This window comes from Schistocerca americana, chromosome 2, assembly GCF_021461395.2.
Source record: "Schistocerca americana isolate TAMUIC-IGC-003095 chromosome 2, iqSchAmer2.1, whole genome shotgun sequence".
Lineage (NCBI taxonomy): Eukaryota > Metazoa > Arthropoda > Insecta > Orthoptera > Acrididae > Schistocerca > Schistocerca americana.
Genome location: NC_060120.1, coordinates 665,167,519 through 665,189,902, shown reverse-complemented (window position 1 = coordinate 665,189,902; position 22,384 = coordinate 665,167,519). Strand labels below are relative to the sequence as shown.

The window sequence follows — 22,384 nt, the reverse complement described above, 5'->3', positions numbered from 1 at the left end:
TTCGCTTCGCGTAATTTTTGTTTATCTGCAAGGCTTTGGCTATATTTATGTTTGCTGTGAAGTTGCCACGAGCAGCAAGATTTCGGCTTCGAGCTCCTTTCTGGCACACTGTTGTAATCTGAACGTGGAGTGGGCTATAGAAGCGAACAGTTCCCCGCTGGAGAAGAGTCGGCAGTCCTCTGCATGAATGGCAGGGAGGACTTGCAGGGACTTGGGTGAGCCTCTGGCTGCTATCGCGGGTGGCCTGTGGACCCTGCAGCGCCGATATCAGAGGAGGCGCAGCGCCGTCACGGCGTAGTTCTCTGTGCGCCTCTCGAGCAGACACAAGACATGCTCGGAATCGCCGGGGCCCTCTGGGTGAGTAGGCTATGGAGTCTCGACATCTATTTCTCCGCTCTGCACCGTCTGCTGTTTCAGACTTAAGACCCCACGCCTAAAAGACACCGTTCATCTACCAGGAGCTGTGTTGTCGTCTGTTTATTGCGCCCTTTGCACTACAGCTTCTACATGCGGAAATCGAAATGTGCCATGTTTTCTTCACAAAAAAATGGTTCAAATGGCTCTGAGCACTATGGGACTCAACATCTGAGGTCATCAGTTCTAGGGGTAGAACTTAGAACAACTTAAACCTAACTAACCTAAGGACATCACACACATCCATGCCCGAGGCAGGATTCGAACCTGCGACCATAGCGGTCGCGCGGTTCCAGACTGACGCGCCTAGAACCGCTCGGCCACACCGGCCGGCTTTTCTTCACAAAACGCGTCTTCAGGTTGTTGTGTTCTCGGTAATCTTGTAAGCCACTAGACTTGATGCAGGTGTCAAACCACCGAGAAAGTCTTTCAAACATGCGTTAGTAGATGGTGCATGGTATTGGTGTGAAGCTATGCTTCCCTATGCAGTGGCAAACTTTAAAAGATATGAGAACTGGTTTTTTTTTACTACAGTTCTACTATTTAAAAGCCTGTACTATATTTCTGTACTTGCAGTATCATAGAAAAAACGTAATGCATGAGTATTAATGGCATTTGGAATGAAAACTTTCTTTCTGCTATTATTATTATTAACTAACGAGGAGGTACTGAACAGAATTGGGGAGAAGAGGAGTTTGTGGCACAACTTGACTAGAAGAAGGGATCGGTTGGTAGGACATGTTCTGAGGCATCAAGGGATCACCAATTTAGTACTGGAGGGCAGCGTGGAGGGTAAAAATCGTAGAGGGAGACCAAGAGATGAGTACACTAAGCAGATTCAGAAGGATGTAGGCTGCAGTAGGTACTGGGAGATGAAGAAGCTTGCACAAGTTAGAGTAGCATGGAGAGATGCATCAAACCAGTCTCAGGACTGAGGACCGCAACAACAACATTATTATCTTCTTTCGTTTCTCAGACCTTAGGTCTGGTTAAAAATGGAAAGTGACGCGGACCTTGATCAAGCGTGACTTCCTTTTAACTGTACGGTATATGTTACATTGCATTTAGGAACTTTCGGGTAATTGAACATGTATCAATAATTACAGATTTCTGTAGTTGTATATATAAGTTTGGATGTAGCTGTATTGCGTTGATGTACTGGTGGATATTGTGTGGTATGACTCCTGTAGTTGATAGTATAATTGGTATAATGTCAACTTTATCCTGATGCCACATGTCCTTGACTTCCTCAGCCAGTTGGATGTATTTTTCAATTTTTTCTCCTGTTTTCTTCTGTATATTTGTTGTATTGGGTATGGATATTTCGATTAGTTGTGTTGATTTCTTCTTTTTATTGGTGAGTATGATGTCAGGTTTGTTATGTGGTGTTGTTTTATCTGTTATAATGGTTCTGTTCCATTATTATTATTATTATTATTTGAGATCGTGGCCCTGTACAGAATACAAGTTGATTCTTTCAAAGATGAAAACAGCAATCAACAACTGGTTATAATACATTTATTTATCCTAATAGCACTGTTATCGATGTCGAGCCGGTAGGTTCATCTTCAGGAGGCTGTTCACGTTTAGATTAATTGTTGAAAAAAACACACAACAACTAATGTTACCAACAACAGTTGTTACATAAATGCGAAAATCCGTCTGAAGATAAACCTGTCGTTTCGAAACTGGTAGTGGTGATAAGTAAACAAGTAGCATTGCTAACAGTGGCCGGCTGCTGTTCTCTTCTTTGCAAGAATCAACTTGCAGCCGGCCGCTGTGGCCGAGCGGTTCTAGGCGCTTCAGTCCAGGACCGCGCGACTGCTACGGTCGCAGATTCGACTCCTGCCTCGGGCATGGATGTGTGTGATGTCCTTAGGTTAGTTAGGTTTAAGTAGTTGTAAGTTCTAGGCGACTGATGATCTCAGATGTTAAGTCCCATAGAGCTCAGAGCCATCAACCTGCAAAGTCTTTCTTATTGGCAGTTAGATCCAGTTTCCTGAGATGGGATTTAGAGAGTTCTCAATAACGTATTTATTTACTAATTTGTCTCATTATTCCTTGTGGTGATGCAGTGAGCAGCATAGTTCTGTGTCATCATAATAGCTTCTCAGTTTTTTTGATGCAAATCAATTACGTTCAAAGATACATTGTTTTTTCAAAAAAAAAAATGGTTCAAATGGCTCTGAGCACTATGGGACTTAAAATCTGAGTCATCAGTCCCCTAGAACTTAGAACTAGTTAAACCTAACGAACCTAAGGACATCACACACATCCATGCCCGAGGCAGGATTCGAACCTGCGACCGTAGCGCTCGCGCGGTTCCAGACTGTAGCGCCTAAAACCGCTCGGCCACCTAGGCCGGCCATTGTTTTTTCATTCTCCTGGCAAATATCAGCTCTAGAATTTTTTTCCCCGCATTTCCAGTAACTATGAGGATGCCAGTGTTGTTCGGCCTGCTGCTTGTACTGGTGAATACAGTGTTCGTAAAATTGAGCTACAAACTGCATGTAGCTGTCGCATAGTTGACAGTTATTTGAGCAGCAACTGTTTTCGGAGACGAACCGTTTCCGTGGTTCAGGGAGGGACATAAGGCACAGAAATGAGACTAGATTATACTAGATGAAAGAAAGATAGCCGTTTTACTGTGACTCTTGTAAATGTTACTTCTGCAAACAACTGTCTAACGAGGCAATAGTTCTCAGTGCTAAGGTAGACACGAAACATACAGTACTCATCTACATCTATCTATATTCAGCAAGTTACCTTTACGATGTGTGATGCAGGGTACTTTGTATACCACTATTCTCCTCCTCTTTTCCTGTCCCAGTCGCGAATGGTGGGTAGGAAGACCTCAGAATGAGCTTGAATTGGTGTCACTTCCTAGAGAGGAAGAACTCTTCGGTTTCTTTTACCATTGAGTCTCCTCCTGTTTGGAAGATACGTAAGTCGCTGTTGATCTTTTCATTACTTTCGTTTAAGCCTTGTTCGTCTTCAACGCGTTTTCTGTGTGAATTATCCGGACCATCGATTCAGCAAGAAATCTACGTCCGCCCTACTTTCTACAACAATACCTAGACCGTTTAGAATCCTAAGAATTGGTATCTCTTCCTCATGCACTTTTACTTCTCTTATCAAATTCACTATCATTTTCTTCATTACCATATCAATGTACGAACTGAAGAATAGATGTGATAAGTTCCTGTCCCTCCTTGCATCTTTGTCTTTCTCCATCTTGCTCTTTTATTAACGTCGCGGCGTTTGGAGGAGCGTAATCCCGGCTCCATTACACTTTCCCTCTTTCCCTGAACCATTATTGAATACTGCGTACGAGAACGACTGTCGATAAGCCTGTTCACAAACACGAATTTATATGTTTTTTCCTCGTCCTGGGACTATCACAGTAACGCACCTTGAAGGGAGTAATGTTTCTTAACTTCTTGGAACGTACGCTAAGGGGATTTTCACTGTAAAATACATCTCTCCATGACGTACTACACTTTCTTGTAGCCACTAGAAGTTGATGGTGTGTCAGTAACGCAATAGCGCCTTCTAAGTCAGCCACCCTGACGAAACGCTTTGCTCTTCCTTAGATTTTCTCTATTTCCTCGGTGAAACATATGTGGTAAGAATCCCACATTTCAGAGCAATGCCCAAGAGTCGATTGAGTTTTCCAAGCTAATTTCTTCGTGGGTGAATTTCATATCTTTCCGATTCTTTCACCGAAGCTCACTCTGGAAATTGCTTCCCTACAACTATTTTTATGCTTCGGATCCATAAGCATACATAACAAACGACGTCGACTGTTTCCACTTCTTGATTGCCCATCTTATCTCTTCACGCAATCTTCTTTCGCTAATGCTCCACCTACTGTTGCACTACTGCTACAGAGGATAATATTGGCAACAAATGTAATAAACACCACAGTCACAGTAAATTACCATCGCTCCTTCACTCAGCAGATGCAAGACAGGGAAAAACTTTGTATCACTTGTTAGTTCATGTGGTAAGTGATCGGTGCTTTTTAGAATACAGATCTTTTATCAAAATATTTTCCCGGCGATCTTTGCACGTCTCTGTATTTTGTGAGAGGAACTGGGAAACATTCTACATAGCCTTTAACATTTTGATGTTCGGATAATAAGTTGCCGTCTCTTTAATCTAAGAATAGATGATCAATGCAGCTAGCCGCTATCTCTGTGTAATGTCTTGTCTGTATAGACGTGTATCTGTTGTCTTTAAGATCCCTTCACCTTCACTCATAAGTCTATACAGTAAAGTAAGGCCCTCCCAATTCTTGGCTGATCCGTGATAAGACAGGCGAAAACTTAGACTAATGGAGGATTCTTAGTATTATCTCTATTTTCAACCGCCCTCTCTCTTTCTCTCCTTTATCTATGTACAGTTTTTAATATAAGATTTCATTACGTAATATAGTGATAAAAAGAATGAGCCAAATAGAATCTTTGGTGGAGTCCTTCGTCTTGGTAATCAGCGGCTGGCTTGCTGTAAGAGATCTTTACATTTATTATTACTGTTAAACACTGCAGTCAGTCGGGAAAATCAATCGTTTGGACAATTTGTTCCTTTTATGAAAGATTGCGAATTCCAGATGTGTACGAAGCCTTTTTGGACGATTTAACACAGACTCAGTGATTGCAGGCTCTCTTCGACACAGCTGAAACTTCCCCACTAATTACAGGGCCAACGAGATCAACAAATGATTCAGAAAAAACTCATTCGTTCATTCACTCCAGAACAAAAAAGTCACAAACCTTATTTATGGAGGAAATCGTGTATTAAATCCATCTCCATTACATGTCCAGATCTCCGGTGATTCCACGCCTCAATTATTTTCCTTTTACAATCTCTTTCTCTTCAAAACAAACCGCTAGCGGCACAAATGTTAATTGGCTCGCTTTAGCGAGAAGAAAAGCAGAATATGTATCTCTCAGAAACATGCCAATCCCTCAACAGATACTCCAGAAACTGTCCTAGTTACCCTCTAACAACCATGGAGAATGCATATATGCATCTCTGATATTTCAAAGAATAAATGCTCTAGAAAATACTTTGGCGTCGACGAGCTGTCGCCGCATATATTACAAGAAAATCAGATCAGATAGCTTTTCCAAAGTGAATGAATGTGGATGGTTTGATTGAAAATGATTAAGTGGTGCGTGGTAGAGGGTATTTGCTATGGGGACATTACAAGCCCTGCGGAATACATCGATGTGGATACCCGAAAATGTTTCATGAACAGTAGGAGTCATCGATAAAAGGTTTTCGCCATATGAAAAAATGGTTCAAATGGCTCTAAGCACTATGGGACTCAACTTCTGAGGTCATAAGTCCCCTAGAACTTAGAACTACTTAAACCTAACTAACGTAAGGACATAACCCACATCCATGCCCGAGGCAGGATTCGAACCTGCGACCGTAGCAGTCTCGCGGTTCCAGACTGTAGCGCCTAGAACCGCACGGCCACTCCGGCCGGCTCGCCATATGATAAACCGCAAATGAGCGAGTATTATTCATCATGATTAGTACTCCCAGTTTCATTTATCGTGATACTGAAGCAACTGTGACCTGCTTTGTTTTTAATGGAATGACGCAGTTTTTTGATCACCACTCAGTTTGTCGCTGAAATAGGAATACGGCAATATACAACTGCACCTGCATTACACTCCACATGTCACCCTATGGTGTTTGGTGGAGAGTACTTGGGTAACGCTGTCAGTCTCCCCACGACTACCCGCCTCCCATAACCCCCCCTCTACCCCTCTAACTTGTTCCATTTGCGATTGGTGGACGGGAGGGCCGACTGTCGGTGCACCCCCGTAAACTCAAAATTCTGTGATTTTCCTGTCGTGGTCATTTTGCGAGTTCTGTGTCGAATGAAGTAATACACTACGTGATCAAAAGTGTCCGGACACCTGGCTGAAAGTGACTTGTGACTTACAAGTTCGTGGCGCCCTCCATCGGTAATGCTGGAATTCAGTATGGTGTTGGTCCACCCTTAGCCTCGAAGACAGCTTCACTCACGCAGGCATACGTTCAATCAGGTGCTGGAAGGTTTCTTGGGAAATGGCAGTCCATTCTTCACGGAGTGCTGCACTGACGAGAGGTATCGATTTCGGTCGGTGAGGCCTGGCACAAAGTCGGCGTTCCAAAACATCCCAAAGGTGTTCTATTGGGTTCAGGTCAGGACTCTGTGCAGGTGAGTCCATTACAGCGATGTTATTGTCGTGTAACCACTGCGCCACAGGCCGTGCATTATGCAATCGCCATTCCCAAATTGCTCTTCAACAGTGGGAAGCAAGAAGGTGCTTAAAGCAGCAATGTAGGCCTGTGCTGTGATAGTGCCGCGCAAAACAACAAGGTATGCGAGCCCCCTCCATTAAAAAACACGATCACACCATAATACCACCGCCTCCGAATTTTAGGGTCGGCACTACACACGCTGGCAGACGACGTTCACCGCATTCGCCATACCCACACTCTGCCATCGGATCGCCACATTGTGTACCGTGATTCCTTACTCCACAAAACGTTTTTCCAATGTTCAATCGTCCAATGTTTACGCACCTCACACCAAGCGAGGCGTCGTATGGCGTTTGCCGGCGTGATGTGTGATCTATGAACCGCCGCTCGACCAAGTTTTCTCATCTCCCGCCTAACTGTCGCAGTACTTGCAGTGGATCCTGATGCAGTTCGGAATTCCTGTGTGATGGTCTGGATAGATTTCTGCCTATTGCACATTACAACCCTCTTCAACTGTCGACAGTCTCTGACAGTCAACAGACGAGCTCGGCCTGTACGCTTTTGTGCTGTACGTGTCCCTTCACGTCTCCACTTCACTATCACATCGGAAGCAGTGGGCCTAGGGATGTTTAAGAGTGTGGAAATCTCGCGTACAAACGTGTGACACAAGTGACAACCAATCACCTGGCCACGTTTGAAGTCCGTGAGTTCCGCGGAGTGTCCTATTCTGCTCTCTCACGATGTCTAATAACTACTGAGGTCGCTGATACGGAGTACCTGGCAGTAGGTGTCAGCACAATGCACCTAATATGAAAAACGTATGTCTTTGGAGGGTCCGGATACTTTTGATCACATAGTGTATGTTGCTTGACTCTTCTTGAAAAACAATATTTGTTGGTATTCGCTGTCAAATTTTCCCAAATACAGCCAGGAAATGTTCTAAATGTGAGACTAAATATTTCGATGCTGTACCTGTATAGGTCCAGGCCCGTCCAGCTGTTTAAACCTCCATTTCGGCAGAAATCGATCTCAATTTAGCACAATTGCCGACCATAGCCGCGAGAAGCTCTACAGTGAACACTGACGCGTTATATCAAGTTCCTTGAGTATCTATCTAGATCAAAAGGTACCAGTGTTAAACATACAATGCAAGCGTTAGTGACCAATTTACCTACCAGATCTCATTTTTATACTGTGGACCATCATCAGGTCTCGGATAAGCCACGTATAAATGAAGGAATAACAAAAAATTAAACCATGGCATAAAATTTTCCTATTTGAATTTAACGTAAATCCGCCTTCGATACCATTAGCCAGGAGCACACGTGTAGCTAGAACAGCCATGGATGAACTGAACCGGCATCTGCCTGGAGAGATTTAGGAACACTGGGGCATACTTCCGTACATGCGGCTGCTCACGAGCTCTAGCCGTTACTTTCGCTGCGGCATCTTTGTCAATACTTCAACATGAAACAAACAGATGAAAGCAGTGTCTACAAAGAGGAATGACGCACTATCAAGTATTTTGACACAGATGCTAGTGAGAAACTCGTTTACTCGTTTATAATTCGATTTTATGACACACGGTATGGGGAATGGACTAAAGTTTCGTTAACAGTTATATGTAAACAAATACAGTGCCTCTGACGATGTTATTCTTTGCATCAGTAACACGAAGGGGGTCAGAGTTTTAATCTTATTGGGCTACACACTTACGGTACTCTGAAACTAACTAGGTCGTGCACAATGTACACTGACAGAAGCTCTTAAATTCTGAAATATTTTACGCACCTGTAATACTGAAAAGGCATCATCATCATGATCTCGCTGATTCAGAAAGGGTCCTTCCAGTTATCTTCATGTTACACGGTCACCTCCTTGTTGTCTTACCTGTTTAATGATGTCGTCTACTGGGTGTTGTGTGATGTCGTTAGGCTTAAGTAGTTATAAGTTCTAGGGGGACTGATGACCATAGATGTTAAGTCCCATAGAGCTCAGAGCCATTTTTTGATATCGTCTACCCATACTTATTTAACATATTGTCAGACACCATCGTATCACATGGAATCCAGAAAAAGATCCTGTATTACAATTTCGGCAGGTATGTCTAATTACATACCGTACACGTCCCCATTTCAGGTTATTTATTACAAAGCGTAAATATTACCGAACATTTATTTTAGTAAGTCATGGTTGCAAAAAACTAACATGAATTATTTATGGGAGAACGGACGATTTCCTTGCAAGTATCACGTTCAAGATCTTGTGCAGAAGCTGGGTATTGGTGTCTTCACTACGAAAAGCTTATGTTCTCCACTGCGTCTGACAATGAATCGTAGGTTTGTTTGCTTTGCTTAATTTCGCTATATTGTCTCCTATGATTTCATACTTCGTATCAACTCTCTGCGTTCGTCAATCAGAGCGAAGCGCGGTTCCAGTTCGCGGGTTTCATGCACGTCGTTGTTCAGATGTCTCGGAATTCTGACGAGGCCGATCTGTACGGGAATGCAGATTCTCTCGGGGAATTTCTTTCATTAAATCTTCTCGGGTTATCAGCCGAGTCGTGGTGTCACAACGTTTCGACGAATTTCCTACACGTCCAGTAGGAAATTCGTCGAAACCTTACGGCAACACGACTGACTCGACTGATAACCCGAGAAGATTTAATCTGCCATTCTTGTACATATGTTTCATTGCGTGATTTGTTGTTGACAATATTGACTCCTTGAGAAAATAATGACACATTCGTTCAGTGGATACTAGACGGAAAAAATAGTTGCACCTGGATAACGTTCTTTAAGTTGAGATGCTTCCTTGTGGCACTCTGCTTCTAGTATGTACAGGAGCTCACAATAGTTGAGAAATTCTCTCTATAATGTGCTGTTTACTCGTAAATTATCTCAGAAATGTTGTTTGCGTTTATTACAATGGGCGATCAAAAAGTTTCTGTTTGAGGGCGGTGCTGAAGGGTATACGTAACACAGTGCGATTCCGACACAGGTATATATGCATTGATATGCAGGCATGTGGTTAGTGTGACCTTCGAACGGAAACTTTTTAATCACCACTTATATTTCTTTAGCTTACGAATTTTCTAATCGGCGTTGTTCAAACTATGTACTGATCAGTGTCACGTTCAAAGAGCTTTGGCTCGCAATGATTCTACGGAACCCGATACTCCAAAAATATTATTAATATATATGTATGTGTGTATATGTGTGTGTTTGTTCCATATCTCCCACTAAACCAATGGATGGATTCCAGTCAAACTTGGAATAGAAATCCTTTGCTGTCAGGCAACATCGCTGTGGGGTAAGAAACACCTAGTTGTAGTTCAGGAAATATGACGTCATAAACACTGAGATGCGTGAAAAAAACAATGAAGCATCATACAGGAAGTTTTAATAGAGTTATTCTTTACTACTAAGACATTCATACACTTGAGTCAACTTAAGGAAATCCCTGACAGCCTGCAGCGCTTTAGATACCTTTCAACTGTGAAGCGCAAACGGTTGCAGGCGAAAACAATCGCCAATACAGCCATGAAGAGGTGTTGCCGTAGAGAGATTTACGAAACGCCGTTGTAGACACGCGAAGCAGCTGCGCCCAGTGTACAGAAACTGTACGGGATATTACACTAGAAACATACTTATTTTTTTGTTTTCGTTTCTAATAGAAAATTGGCAAAAGGAATATCTGGATAATGCCGGGTTTGTCAGCTAATTAGCTAATAAAGTCGACCTCGGGGAAGATCGGTTCCGGAGAAATGTAAAATACGAGAGAGAATATTGGCCATAAAAATTATCTTTGAAACTAGGCCGTAGAAAGACAAGCCTACATTTACAGCATTTGTAGATTTATAGGGAGCAGTTAGAGCGACTGGCGCATCCACAACGGGTCAAACACCATCACCGTCATCCAGATGGTGCAAACTCTGATGATGGTCCGTAATTAAAAGGCCGAAACCTGTCAGAAGTTACCACCGGCTGCGATCAAAACTGCTTTTAAATAATTTTTGACGATCTTGACTGGAATATACTTTTCGACATTCTGAAGGAAGCACGGGAAAATACATGTTACGAATGGTTATTTACAACAGGCTGCACTTGTGAAAGTGAAAGGCCATGAAACGGAAGCAGGAGTTGTGATGAGGTGTAACAGGGTTTAGCCTATTCTCCTATGTCATTCAACCTATCCTCCACAGAAATGAATATTCGATGCTGACTGCTCAGTTGGCTTCGAATGTACGACTCTGTCGTAATTGGCAAGGTGCCAGGGCGTTTTAAAATCATTCATCCGATTTCTCAGATTATTACTTCTAAATGAATTACGATATAAACTTGGAGTAAAATTCAACTTTAACGAAGAACTAGGAATGATTTATTTTCAAAAGAACTATTGGACCTTACACGGGTATATCTTTTACAGGCAGGCACATATAGCCTTTTTAATATTTTATGCAACTACGTTTAGGATCAAAGTTTTCATTTACCTTTCTCCAAATGTTTGACATACCCATGTTTAACCGGACGCACGGCAAACTTCAAATTATAATCAAACACTTTCCACACTTTTGCGATTAGGTTGCAACGTGTGTGTTTCGTCGCCTAGAAAAGAACTGATTAAAGCACGGAAGCTACAGACCAATGAAAGTCAGTATCGTCTGGCAGTGTATCTGATCAGTAATGGAGACATAAATGAGAGGCAGAAGTTTCCTAACTTATCATTCACAATAAAGCAGCCCCTAGACGAGCAAAGGACTTGCTGTAGGGCACGTCAAAAGAACAAACGTTCACACAAATAATAATGTCTTCAGCATAAAGACCACTTCCTAAACGAATTAACATGAATCACTGTAACAAAGAAGCTAAGCATGGGTTAGGAATGCAGTCACAGTAACAGGCGTGAGACAATAGAGCTTACCACACTACACGTCGATCTGCAGCGCCGATATCTCGTGGTGCAAATATAAGGACGGCACAGACGCAACCATCGTAGTTGCAGCGTTTTCCGTAATTATAAACATCGGAATAACCAGTGACTGGTTACCACAAAAGACTGATCCCAGGGTAATTGAAGGCAACACTTGCCATAAAATGGCGGTAACTGGTGCACGATGAACCTCGCGACGTTGACGCCTTTAGTAACTGCAACGGAATGGTGCGGAGAGCTACTCTCCGGACTATATAAAGACCCGGTCGACGAACTACAGTGCATATCCACGGTATACGAAAAGGTCGTTGTAGCCAACCTAACAGAATTTGGAGGTTTAACCGTTTGCGCTGTTCTGGCCGACTGGAGCGGCCGAGTTCTTGCCTTCAAGTTGGTCACCCCGAACTGCCACGCTCAGAACGCGAGAGACATGCCTCCATCACCGCCTGGCCTCAACAACGATTCGAAAGGCCAGAGAAATAAGCTGGGTTCGTCACGTTGAGCATTACTATACTAAATAAACGAGGAATGTTAAAAATTATCCTGTCACCTTTAACGTATGAACGTCTATGTAGACAATATCTCGGTAGTGTCTGTGGACTTGGGAAAAATTGGTTTATTAGTATAAACTGAGTAATTAAGATTGACGACTTTTTAATTAATTGACGGACCTGTCTCTGTTTGATATCAGTTTACTCGGATTTTTATTGGCAGTTCGAATCTATGATAAGAATTTAAGGATAAATTTTATTACTCTCTGTTCCTTTGTGGTAGGTACTGGACTGGATAGGCGCTGTGGCCTCTTCATGTGACAAAGTCACTGCGTTACAATGTTTTGCGAATTATTCTTGTTACGTGGCGTCGCAGTACAGTCTAAATTGCTGGAAGAGGAGACATAATGATAGAGTATTTCACAAACGTATGCGAAACAAAATCACATGTCTTGAGATCAAGCGGCTTGGAGGCAAGTGCGTAGCGCGGGATCCGTCCTCTGTCCTCACATGGGACGAGAAAGCGTTCCTGGATGAGTAACACGCCGAGTTTTGTAACACCACAACGTGCAGTTTCACATCCGACAGCCTTTGACGAGCGGATGAAAAAGACAAGTCATATTATAGCTTCGAGGAAAGGAACCTGGTCAATGAGACATAAGATATACTCGTAGTTCTACGTCAAAGCATAACTTGGGAGATGCCATACCATATTTCATCGTTTTCAGATGAAGCCCGTATTTGGTAGGTTTAAGTTATGTGGTTAAAGAATATTCGTATTTAGTTATTCTGGCGTCACTGTTTGCGTGTTATGAAAGTATGATGTCTCAAGGTAACGACACGTTGAAGATTTCTCAAAAAAGGTTTTTAGTGATTAAATGTCAATAAAATATTGACGATTAAACCTTACAGAGATTGTTATACAAAAGAATTGTTAATATGTTACATAACTGCAGTGCAGTGTAGAGCATAAATGCGCGGAATTTGACATCATGTGTGGCTGGTTCGTGTTCTGCTTTACCCAGTTTTTTTTCATTCACCTTCACGTTTTCCACAAGTTTCTGGGAGTTTCTTATTGATTTAATGTAAGTATGTTCTGTAAAACTGGTTGTTATGAAAATATAAGAGCGCTCCCTTCAGGAGTAGAATACTCACGCTAATGGCGCCATTGGCACAGGATAATAGGGTGCCGGCCAGTGTGGCCGAGCGGTTCTAGGCGCTACAGTCTGGGACCTCGCTACCGCTACGGTCGCAGTTTCCAATCCTGCCTCGGGCATGCATGTGTGTGATGTCCTTAGGTCAGTTAGGTTTAAGTAGTTCTAAGTTCTAGGGGACTGATGACCTCAGTAGTTAAGTCCCATAGTGCCCAGTGCCATTTGAACCATTTGATAATACGGTGACCGATTGGTACAGAATGGCTCGACAGCGCCAGTAGACGGAGCATTAACTTTCTCCCTCAGGAGTTCGTTCGATGTTGTGAACATGTAAGGGAAAATGGACCGATGAATTTCAAGACTGCTTTGTAGATCACTGCATGATTCTATCATAGTTTAGCATTTATTTAGTCATTCAAAAACTGTTTTAGATGTTAGGATAGGTAATTCGTTTATAAATATTGTGCCCAATCTTTCTCTCTGTCTCTGTCTGTTTTTCTCGCACATTCAACTGAATTACAGAAAATGTAACAGTAATATTACAGCAAATACACTCCTGGAAATGGAAAAAAGAACACATTGACACCGGTGTGTCAGACCCACCATACTTGCTCCGGACACTGCGAGAGGGCTGTACAAGCAATGATCACACGCACGGCACAGCGGACACACCAGGAACCGCGGTGTTGGCCGTCGAATGGCGCTAGCTGCGCAGCATTTGTGCACCGCCGCCGTCAGTGTCAGCCAGTTTGCCGTGGCATACGGAGCTCCATCGCAGTCTTTAACACTGGTAGCATGCCGCGACAGCGTGGACGTGAACCGTATGTGCAGTTGACGGACTTTGAGCGAGGGCGTATAGTGGGCATGCGGGAGGCCGGGTGGACGTACCGCCGAATTGTTCAACACGTGGGGCGTGAAGTCTTCACAGTACATCGATGTTGTCGCCAGTGGTCGGCGGAAGGTGCACGTGCCCGTCGACCTGGGACCGGACCGCAGCGACGCACGGATGCACGCCAAGACCGTAGGATCCTACGCAGTGCCGTAGGGGACCGCACCGCCACTTCCCAGCAAATTAGGGACACTGTTGCTCCTGGGGTATCGGCGAGGACCATTCGCAACCGTCTCCATGAAGCTGGGCTACGGTCCCGCACACCGTTAGGCCGTCTTCCGCTCACGCCCCAACATCGTGCAGCCCGCCTCCAGTGGTGTCGCGACAGGCGTGAATGGAGGGACGAATGGAGACGTGTCGTCTTCAGCGATGAGAGTCGCTTCTGCCTTGGTGCCAATGATGGTCGTATGCGTGTTTGGCGCCGTGCAGGTGAGCGCCACAATCAGGACTGCATACGACCGAGGCACACAGGGCCAATACCTGGCATCATGGTGTGGGGAGCGATCTCCTACACTGGCCGTACACCACTGGTGATCGTCGAGGGGACACTGAATAGTGCACGGTACATCCAAACCGTCATCGAACCCATCGTTCTACCATTCCTAGACCGGCAAGGGAACTTGCTGTTCCAACAGGACAATGCACGTCCGCATGTATCCCGTGCCACCCAACGTGCTCTAGAAGGTGTAAGTCAACTACCCTGGCCAGCAAGATCTCCGGATCTGTCCCCCATTGAGCATGTTTGGGACTGGATGAAGCGTCGTCTCACGCGGTCTGCACGTCCAGCACGAACGCTGGTCCAACTGAGGCGCCAGGTGGAAATGGCATGGCAAGCCGTTCCACAGGACTACATCCAGCATCTCTACGATCGTCTCCATGGGAGAATAGCAGCCTGCATTGCTGCGAAAGGTGGATATACACTGTACTAGTGCCGATATTGTGCATGCTCTGTTGCCTGTGTCTATGTGCCTGTGGTTCTGTCAGTGTGATCATGTGATGTATCTGACCCCAGGAATGTGTCAATAAAGTTTCCCCTTCCTGGGACAATGAATTCACGGTGTTCTGATTTCAATTTCCAGGAGTGTAAATGATTTTGCTGGCTTTATCTAGAAGAGGGCGCGCACCAGTTGCAATAGGATATTTTGCACTTTATTGTTTAAATTATTGTATTTCACACGATGTAAAAATTGTACTACTGAATAGAAGTAGTGATCAAGTAAGAATGACCTTACGAGTTTTACTAAAAAGTAAGAAGGACCAACTAATTTTTATGTGGAAGACTATCTAAAATATGAATCGCACTATTTGTAATGGAGCGTTTATGATCTTGCGTCCTTACTGACTGGATATGGAACTTTCTTTTTGAATTATAACATATTCATAGATATTGAAGTTTTTATTCATACATACTGCGGACACAGCAAGATGAACAGCAGATGGACAAGCGAAGAAATGTGTCTTTTAGTAGAACAAACGCAGAAACGCCGGAGAATGCCGCGGTTACAAATCACGATGGGGAGCAAGTTCCGTGTCATGCACTAGCTCGTTTCTGAGCGTGCGCCGATCACGATGCAAACCTCGTCTGGCGTGCTTAAAGAAGAGATACACGTCCCGTGTGATCCATCGCTGAGGCAGTGAGGAGGTTCTGTGACGTACTCTCGACGAAAATCACGCTGCTCTATTGTTACTGAACTGAACCTGTTGAAACCAGGAATGCAGAGTGCATTTTTCTGCTGTGTTTTTGCCATTTCGACTCTGCACATACTGGGTAATAAATGAGCAGCTGAACTTGCTATACGAGGACGGCCCCTACCGGGAATCACATGAACTGGCAACTTAAAACTGACGCCAATGTAAATTTTTATTTTCGATGCGTGAGCTAAATTTTACTGAACGATTCTGTCTCCATTTATGTATACGATTCATTCATGCGAAATCAGACGACTCTTTTTGAAATAACTTGAACATCTCTGTTCCTTTCTCAACTCCTCGTTCGACACCAATGGTCACCACCACTACAATAGCCTTGTGGTTGCTGACTCCGACCTCCACGTTCACTAAATCGAAAAATTCGAGTGTGTTCACTGCCAGCATATCCAATACGTTTCCTTCGCGGATTGGCTGTCTCTCTATGCTCTAAATAATTATAGGAAGATACACAGGCATGCAGAACTTAAGTACACAAGACTTCTTCCTGCCAAGTAACATAGCTCTATGAAACTTGGACCATATATAGGAAGAGCTTTACAGTATAGTACACAAGGTTACTGAAACATAAACGTAATGAGACGAACAGAAATGATACTGTCATTCAAAGACAATAATTACACTGAAGTCACTGCAGTTAATGATGGTCCCCTGAACATTACATAAGGCGGAACACAGTTATTAATAGGGTGTGTGAACACCACGGATGGCAATGCATGCTCTGCAATGTACTCCCATGCTGGTCACAAGGTAGGTACGGAGTTACTGGGTTGGGTGTTCGATTTGTCCATCAGTATGGTTGACAACTGCTGAGTGGTCGTGGGTCGTGTGAATGGCTTCCCAATGCATCCCACACGTTTTCCATAACATTTCAGCCGGTGGAACTGACAGGCCAGTCCAATAGCCGAATATCCTCTAATTACGGCAACTCCTCCACTTGCGCTGTTCAGTGCGGTTGCGTATTCTCAGCCTTAGAACCGAAGCCTGGGCCGAGTTCACCCCTAACCAGACGCATAAACAAAATGAGTACTAAAAAAGACTCCGCCCGAGAAGGTAACAAAGGCTCAACGGCACCGACCGGCCGCCGCGCCATCCTCAGTCCATAGGTGTCACTGGATGCGGATATGGAGAGGCATGTGGTGAGCACATCGCTCTTCCGGCAGAATGTCAACACAAGACCGAAGCCGCTACTTCTCAATCAGGTAGCTCCTTAGTTTGCCTCACAGGGGCTGAGTGCACCCCGCTTGCCATCAGCGCTTGGCAGACCGGATCGTTCACACATCCAAGTGCTAGCCCAGCCCGACAGCTCTTAACTTCGGTGATCTGAAGGGAACTGGTGTTCCCACTGCGGCAAAGCCGTTACTGGAAAATGAGTACGGTGTCACAATAATGCTGACCGATGAGTGAACAGTGTTCAAAGGTTAATTCAGTACATCTGTGCAACATAGTGCCACCTGACACCATAACACTGGGACCATCAAAACTATTATGTTCGACAACGTTGGAGGTACCCTCCTACAACGAGAGGTGGGTACATCTAAAGCATCCAAAAAATGTCGAACATGATCGTTTTGGTCGTCCAGGTGTTACAGTATAGGAAGGCATAATTCTTCATTTGCATACTGACCTTCAAATCTTGAACAGATACATTCACAACCCATTGTTGCCACTATTGTATATCGTCTGGTTCCTTAAATCGACTGCAAACCTTAATGAATGGAAAAGGTTTGTACACAGTAAATACTGTCGACATTTGCACCATTGTGCACTATTTTCAGAGCAGTACAGATAAAAAGCTAACTGGGACTCACAAAGTAATTATCTGAATGGGACGGAAATAGGTAGATTTGATGTACATATAGAGACAGACAAATAATCTAAATTTCAGAAAGTTTGGTTGATTTATTCAAGAGGAAGAACTTCACAAGTTGGGCAAGTCAGTAATGTGTTGGTCCACCTCTGGCGTTATGCAAGCAGTTATCAGTTTGACATACAGTTGTTGGATGTCCTCGTGAGGGATACTGTGCCAAATTCTGTCCAACTGGTGCGTTAGGTCGTCAAAATCCCGAGATGTTTAGAGCCCTGCACACTGTCAAAGGCTTTCTCCATTCAAGGTGCAAGGTACCCTCTGCCATGCACCGTATAGTGGCTTGCGGAGAACGTATGTAGGTAATACAATGTAAGCTTTCACGGCTGCCATTCCTCTCCGACTGTGTGAAACATCTTCAACCTTCCTCTTTTCTGTTAAAATTATTACGTTATTTATAAATCTCAATAGCCTCTCTATGCGTAACCGCAGATAATGCGATGATTTTGGCATGACACTCGTCTCAGAGAATTTTATGAGGTTCAGTCAAATGAAACCTGGTCAGCGCGTCTAACTTTCACCAACTTTTTGCCACATGGAGTAACCAGTGGTTCCCGAAAATCAATCCTTTCCAGACCCAGGCAATCATTGTAGGTCGTACCACTCGCTCCTTCCGGCTCCTTGATTTCTCCCTTACCATCTGCCCCCGTCCTATCCGCCTCTCACTCACCCTCACCTACCTTGGCCTCACCATTGACCATCACCTCACCTGTATCCCTCATCTCCGTACTATCCAATCCAAAGCCCACTCCTCTCTGGTCGGACATGGGGGTTGAACCCGTCTACCATCCTCCACACCTACAAATCCTTAATCCGCCCCATCCTCTGTTATGCCAGTTCAAAAATGGTTCAAATGGCTCTGAGTACTATGGGACTTAACATCTGTGGTCATCAGTCCCCTAGAACTTAGAACTACTTAAACCTAACTAACCTATGGACATCACACACGTCCATGCCCGAGGCAGGATTCGAACCTGCGACCGTAGCAGTCGCGCGGTTCCGGACTGAGCGCCTAGAACCGCTAGACCACCGCGGCCGGCTGTTATGCCAGTCCCGCCTGGATATCCACCCCCCCCCCCCCCCCAAATTCCATAAGTCCCTCCAGATCCTCGAGTGCCATGCACTCCGCCTCGTCTTCCGTATCTTCCGTCCCCCGCGTGGATCCTCTATGACCTGACTCCTTTCCCCCATATGCTCCTGTTCCTCGAACATATTCGCATACTCTACACCTCCCGCCACCTTGATCCCCCTCATCCCCTGGTTGCTCCTCACCTCTCCAACACCTGTCCTCTTCCGCACCTTCTCTACACCCTTCATCTCCTTTCCCAAGCTGGCTTCTGCCAACTCTCCCTCCCAGATGATGCCCTCTCTCCCTCCATTTATCCCTCCTATCAACTCTGATCCTCATCTCCCCCTCCTTTTCTCTGTCCTTTCCCTGGGCTCCCTCTCCCCCCTTCCATCCTGTTTTTTCCCCACCTACCATCTCTCTGCCTCTCTTCTCGCCCCCCCACCCCCGAGTCCTTTCGCATTCCCCTCCTCTGCCTGTCCCCACTCCCTCTCGTGCCTGCCCAACCCCCCCCCCCCTCTTGTGAGTCCTCGTCCTCCGTCGGCTCCTTCCCCCCTCCCCCCACTTCGTTTTTCCTCACCTTCCCCCTTTTCTTACCCATCATCTGTCGAGGTTCCCCCCATGTGCCCTCGGCTGTGGTGTGTCATATTTGTGGCAACTTTTTAGAGCAGTGTTCAAGTGAGTGTTCAGTGTTGTGTATCTCTACAAAGTGTTGCGAACAGAAATCATGCTGTCGCTGGGTGTGATTTTTATATCTCTTGTGAACAGAAACCAGGCTGTCACCGTGTTTTTTAATTGTCTGTCTATTATTTTACCTGTCTGCTTCCTGTGTATTTTATTAACATCGCCAACCCTTTGTTCTATGTTTTAAGTTCCACAATTTTCCCGCATTTTACCATGTAAGTCACCGATTTTATCGCCTGCTTTAATTATTTATTATCTTCATTTTTAAAAAAACAAATTCTTATGGCTGAAGAGCGGCGTACTAAGCTGCTGGCAGTCTGCCCCCTTCGGGGGGAATCGAATCTTAATAAAGGAAAAAAAGAATGCATCTAACTTTGCCTTTCACGTAAGGTGGCACCATGTAACTGCGGGTGTCATGGCGCCATCTATTGGTAGAGAGACTGACGCGTGTGCACCGTTTAATGTTGCATAGCGCCAGTGTGGTTTCACGCCGAAGAGTAGGTGGTTACAAAAGTTATCGTCCACTATCGAACATGCAGGAGAGTAAGCAGGGACAACGAGCAGTGATTCGATTCATAGCATGTAAGCTTTCACGGCCGGCGTCTTCATTATTCGATTTTTGTCGGCGGAGGGAGTTGGGGGCAGTGCAATGTATCGATGGACGAGCTTCACAAGATCTTAGACGAGCCATGAAGTCGAAACGCCGAGGCATGTTGTCCAATGGCGTGATCCTCCTTCATGATAATGACCACCCATACACGGCCAATGCCGTGAAGACGACATTGCAGCAGTTTCGGTGGGAAACTTTGGAAGATCCACCGTAGAGTCCCGACCTTTCACCGTGTGACTTTCATGTGTTTGGACCTCTAAAGCAAACTATTCGCCGACATCGATTCGCAATGGACGACGAAGTGTGTGACTGTGTCCAGGCCTGGATCCGACAGCAGCCTACTAGCTTCTTCAAGAATGGAATCGACCGGCTAGTGTCGCAATGGGATAAATGTGCCAACAGTTTTGGCGACTATTTTTGAGTTTGTGTACTGTCTATAACTACATTTTTGAATTAATAAAATCACTACCGTTACTTTACACTAGTGACCGGGTTTCATTTGAATGCCCCTTATATTTCATGATCACCCTGTTGGTAAAGATGTTTCGCTGCGGCCGATTTAACCTTATGTCCCAGGCGGCAATTCTTCTTGTGTTAGCTAGGCGGCTGCTAACACTTCTTTTTGTGATACCAACACAAACCAGCCAGCAACTACAAGGAATTTTATACACAACCCGTATTTGGTGTAGAAACTACCTTCAGACCCACCAGGAAGACAAAGGAATGTTTAATATCGGTAAAAGATAACATGACATCCTTTGGTTACACCTTTCAATTGAGAATGTTGGCGTTACCAGAGATAATCTCGTAGCCGACGTCACTTGATGGACTGTGGTGCCCTCTACACTGCCCATGTATTCGAGGCTCTCTCGAGTCGTGATTGCAGTTCGCCACTTTACCTCTGAAGATACCTCTCGCAGTCGGAAAGTTTTAAGTGATGTACTTGTGTAGATGCAGGCGTACATGTTCACTACTTCTGTAAAATATATCTCTGCTGTATTCTTCTCTTTCTTATTATGTTTTATAGACATATCGATGTACGTCATCTAAATATCTGTAAAATTCTTTAGAGTGGGATTAAAAAGCGGAAACCTCCCACTTCAAGAGGTTATTGGGTGGTCCATTGCGATAACTGAGGTAACGTGAGCTCTTGGCTCAGGTTAAGGACATCGTACGATAGTTTGTAGCCCGAGGGGTGGTGACCCTAGAGCTGGAGGTGTGGACTATTTTAATATTTTGGAAGACAAATGGCGACTTGTAAGAATCTATAAAAAAGATCCAGTGCCGACCCTAGTTACAACCTGCTTAACATCAACTTTTAAATCATTATCCATATACAGTATATTTTTTTCCTTTCCCTGTGAGTTAGGGGGGAGGAAGGGAGGGGGGCGCCCTTGCCTCCGGGTATGGGGGCCCCTGTCGCCACTGTCTCCTCTGCCCGAGAAGTGTCCCGTGGCAGATGCGTCAGGCGCTAAAGCTCAGCCACCGTGGCAGTTGCGATAACCTCACCCTTGCTGACTGAAGCTCCAGGGCTCGGTCGCCGTCTGCCTCCGTCTCAGAAACATTTGATCGGTCCAACTGCTTAGGCTATGAGGCACGAAGTCCATCAAGTGCTTGCTTCGAAACAGTTTTCAGTAAACAAGCAACGAAGGTTGTCTTTTCGGACGTACTCATAGGGAGTGTTACGCAGATGAACCCAAACATTATGATCACTGTCCACCGGCAGATATAACGGTGCCTCGTGCGATTGCGGGTACATGACACGATAAAGAAAGCACACAAGTGGAACAGAGATGAACGGGGAAACATTCTAGCGACAAAACGGTCCGCAAACAGGGAATCTGATATCAGTGACTTTGACAGATGGCAAAGTGCCACGGTCCGGACTACAGGAACGAGTGTTTCAACAACGGCGAAGCGAATCGACTGTTCGCGTGCTGCTCTGGTGCGCATCTGTGAAACGTATTTGAAGGTCGGAATCCACGCCTGAGTACCGAATGTGGATGTCCGAGGCTTGCCTGCTGTGTAAAGCAGAATAGGTGGCCATCTGTGGCAGGTCGACGGTACATTACAGTGCTGGTGCAGGCACTAGGGTTTCAGAGCACGCCTTTCAGCGAACGCTGCTGAATATGGGACACCGCAGCAGGCGACCCTTAACTGTTCCCATGCTGAACTGACAACATCGTCAGTTACGATTGCAGTGGTCACGGGGTCATCGAAAAACGACTTCCCTTGTTGTGCCAGGTCAATGGTCGTGTCCGAATACGCCCTCATCTAGACGGACAGGGACGCAGGCCAGTGGGGGT

General features: G+C 44.9%; 1 protein-coding gene across 1 annotated transcript in view; it reads left to right on the top strand.

Moving 5' to 3' along the window:
• Positions 1–249: 249 nt before the first annotated feature.
• Positions 250–22,384, top strand: part of LOC124594824 (platelet glycoprotein V-like) — a 126,941-nt gene continuing 104,806 nt past the window's right edge. Inside the window, exon 1 of the mRNA XM_047133267.1 lies at positions 250–357. Within this exon, the coding sequence (XP_046989223.1) occupies positions 331–357 (27 nt within the window). The 5' untranslated portion in view covers positions 250–330. The remainder of the gene's footprint in view (positions 358–22,384) is intronic.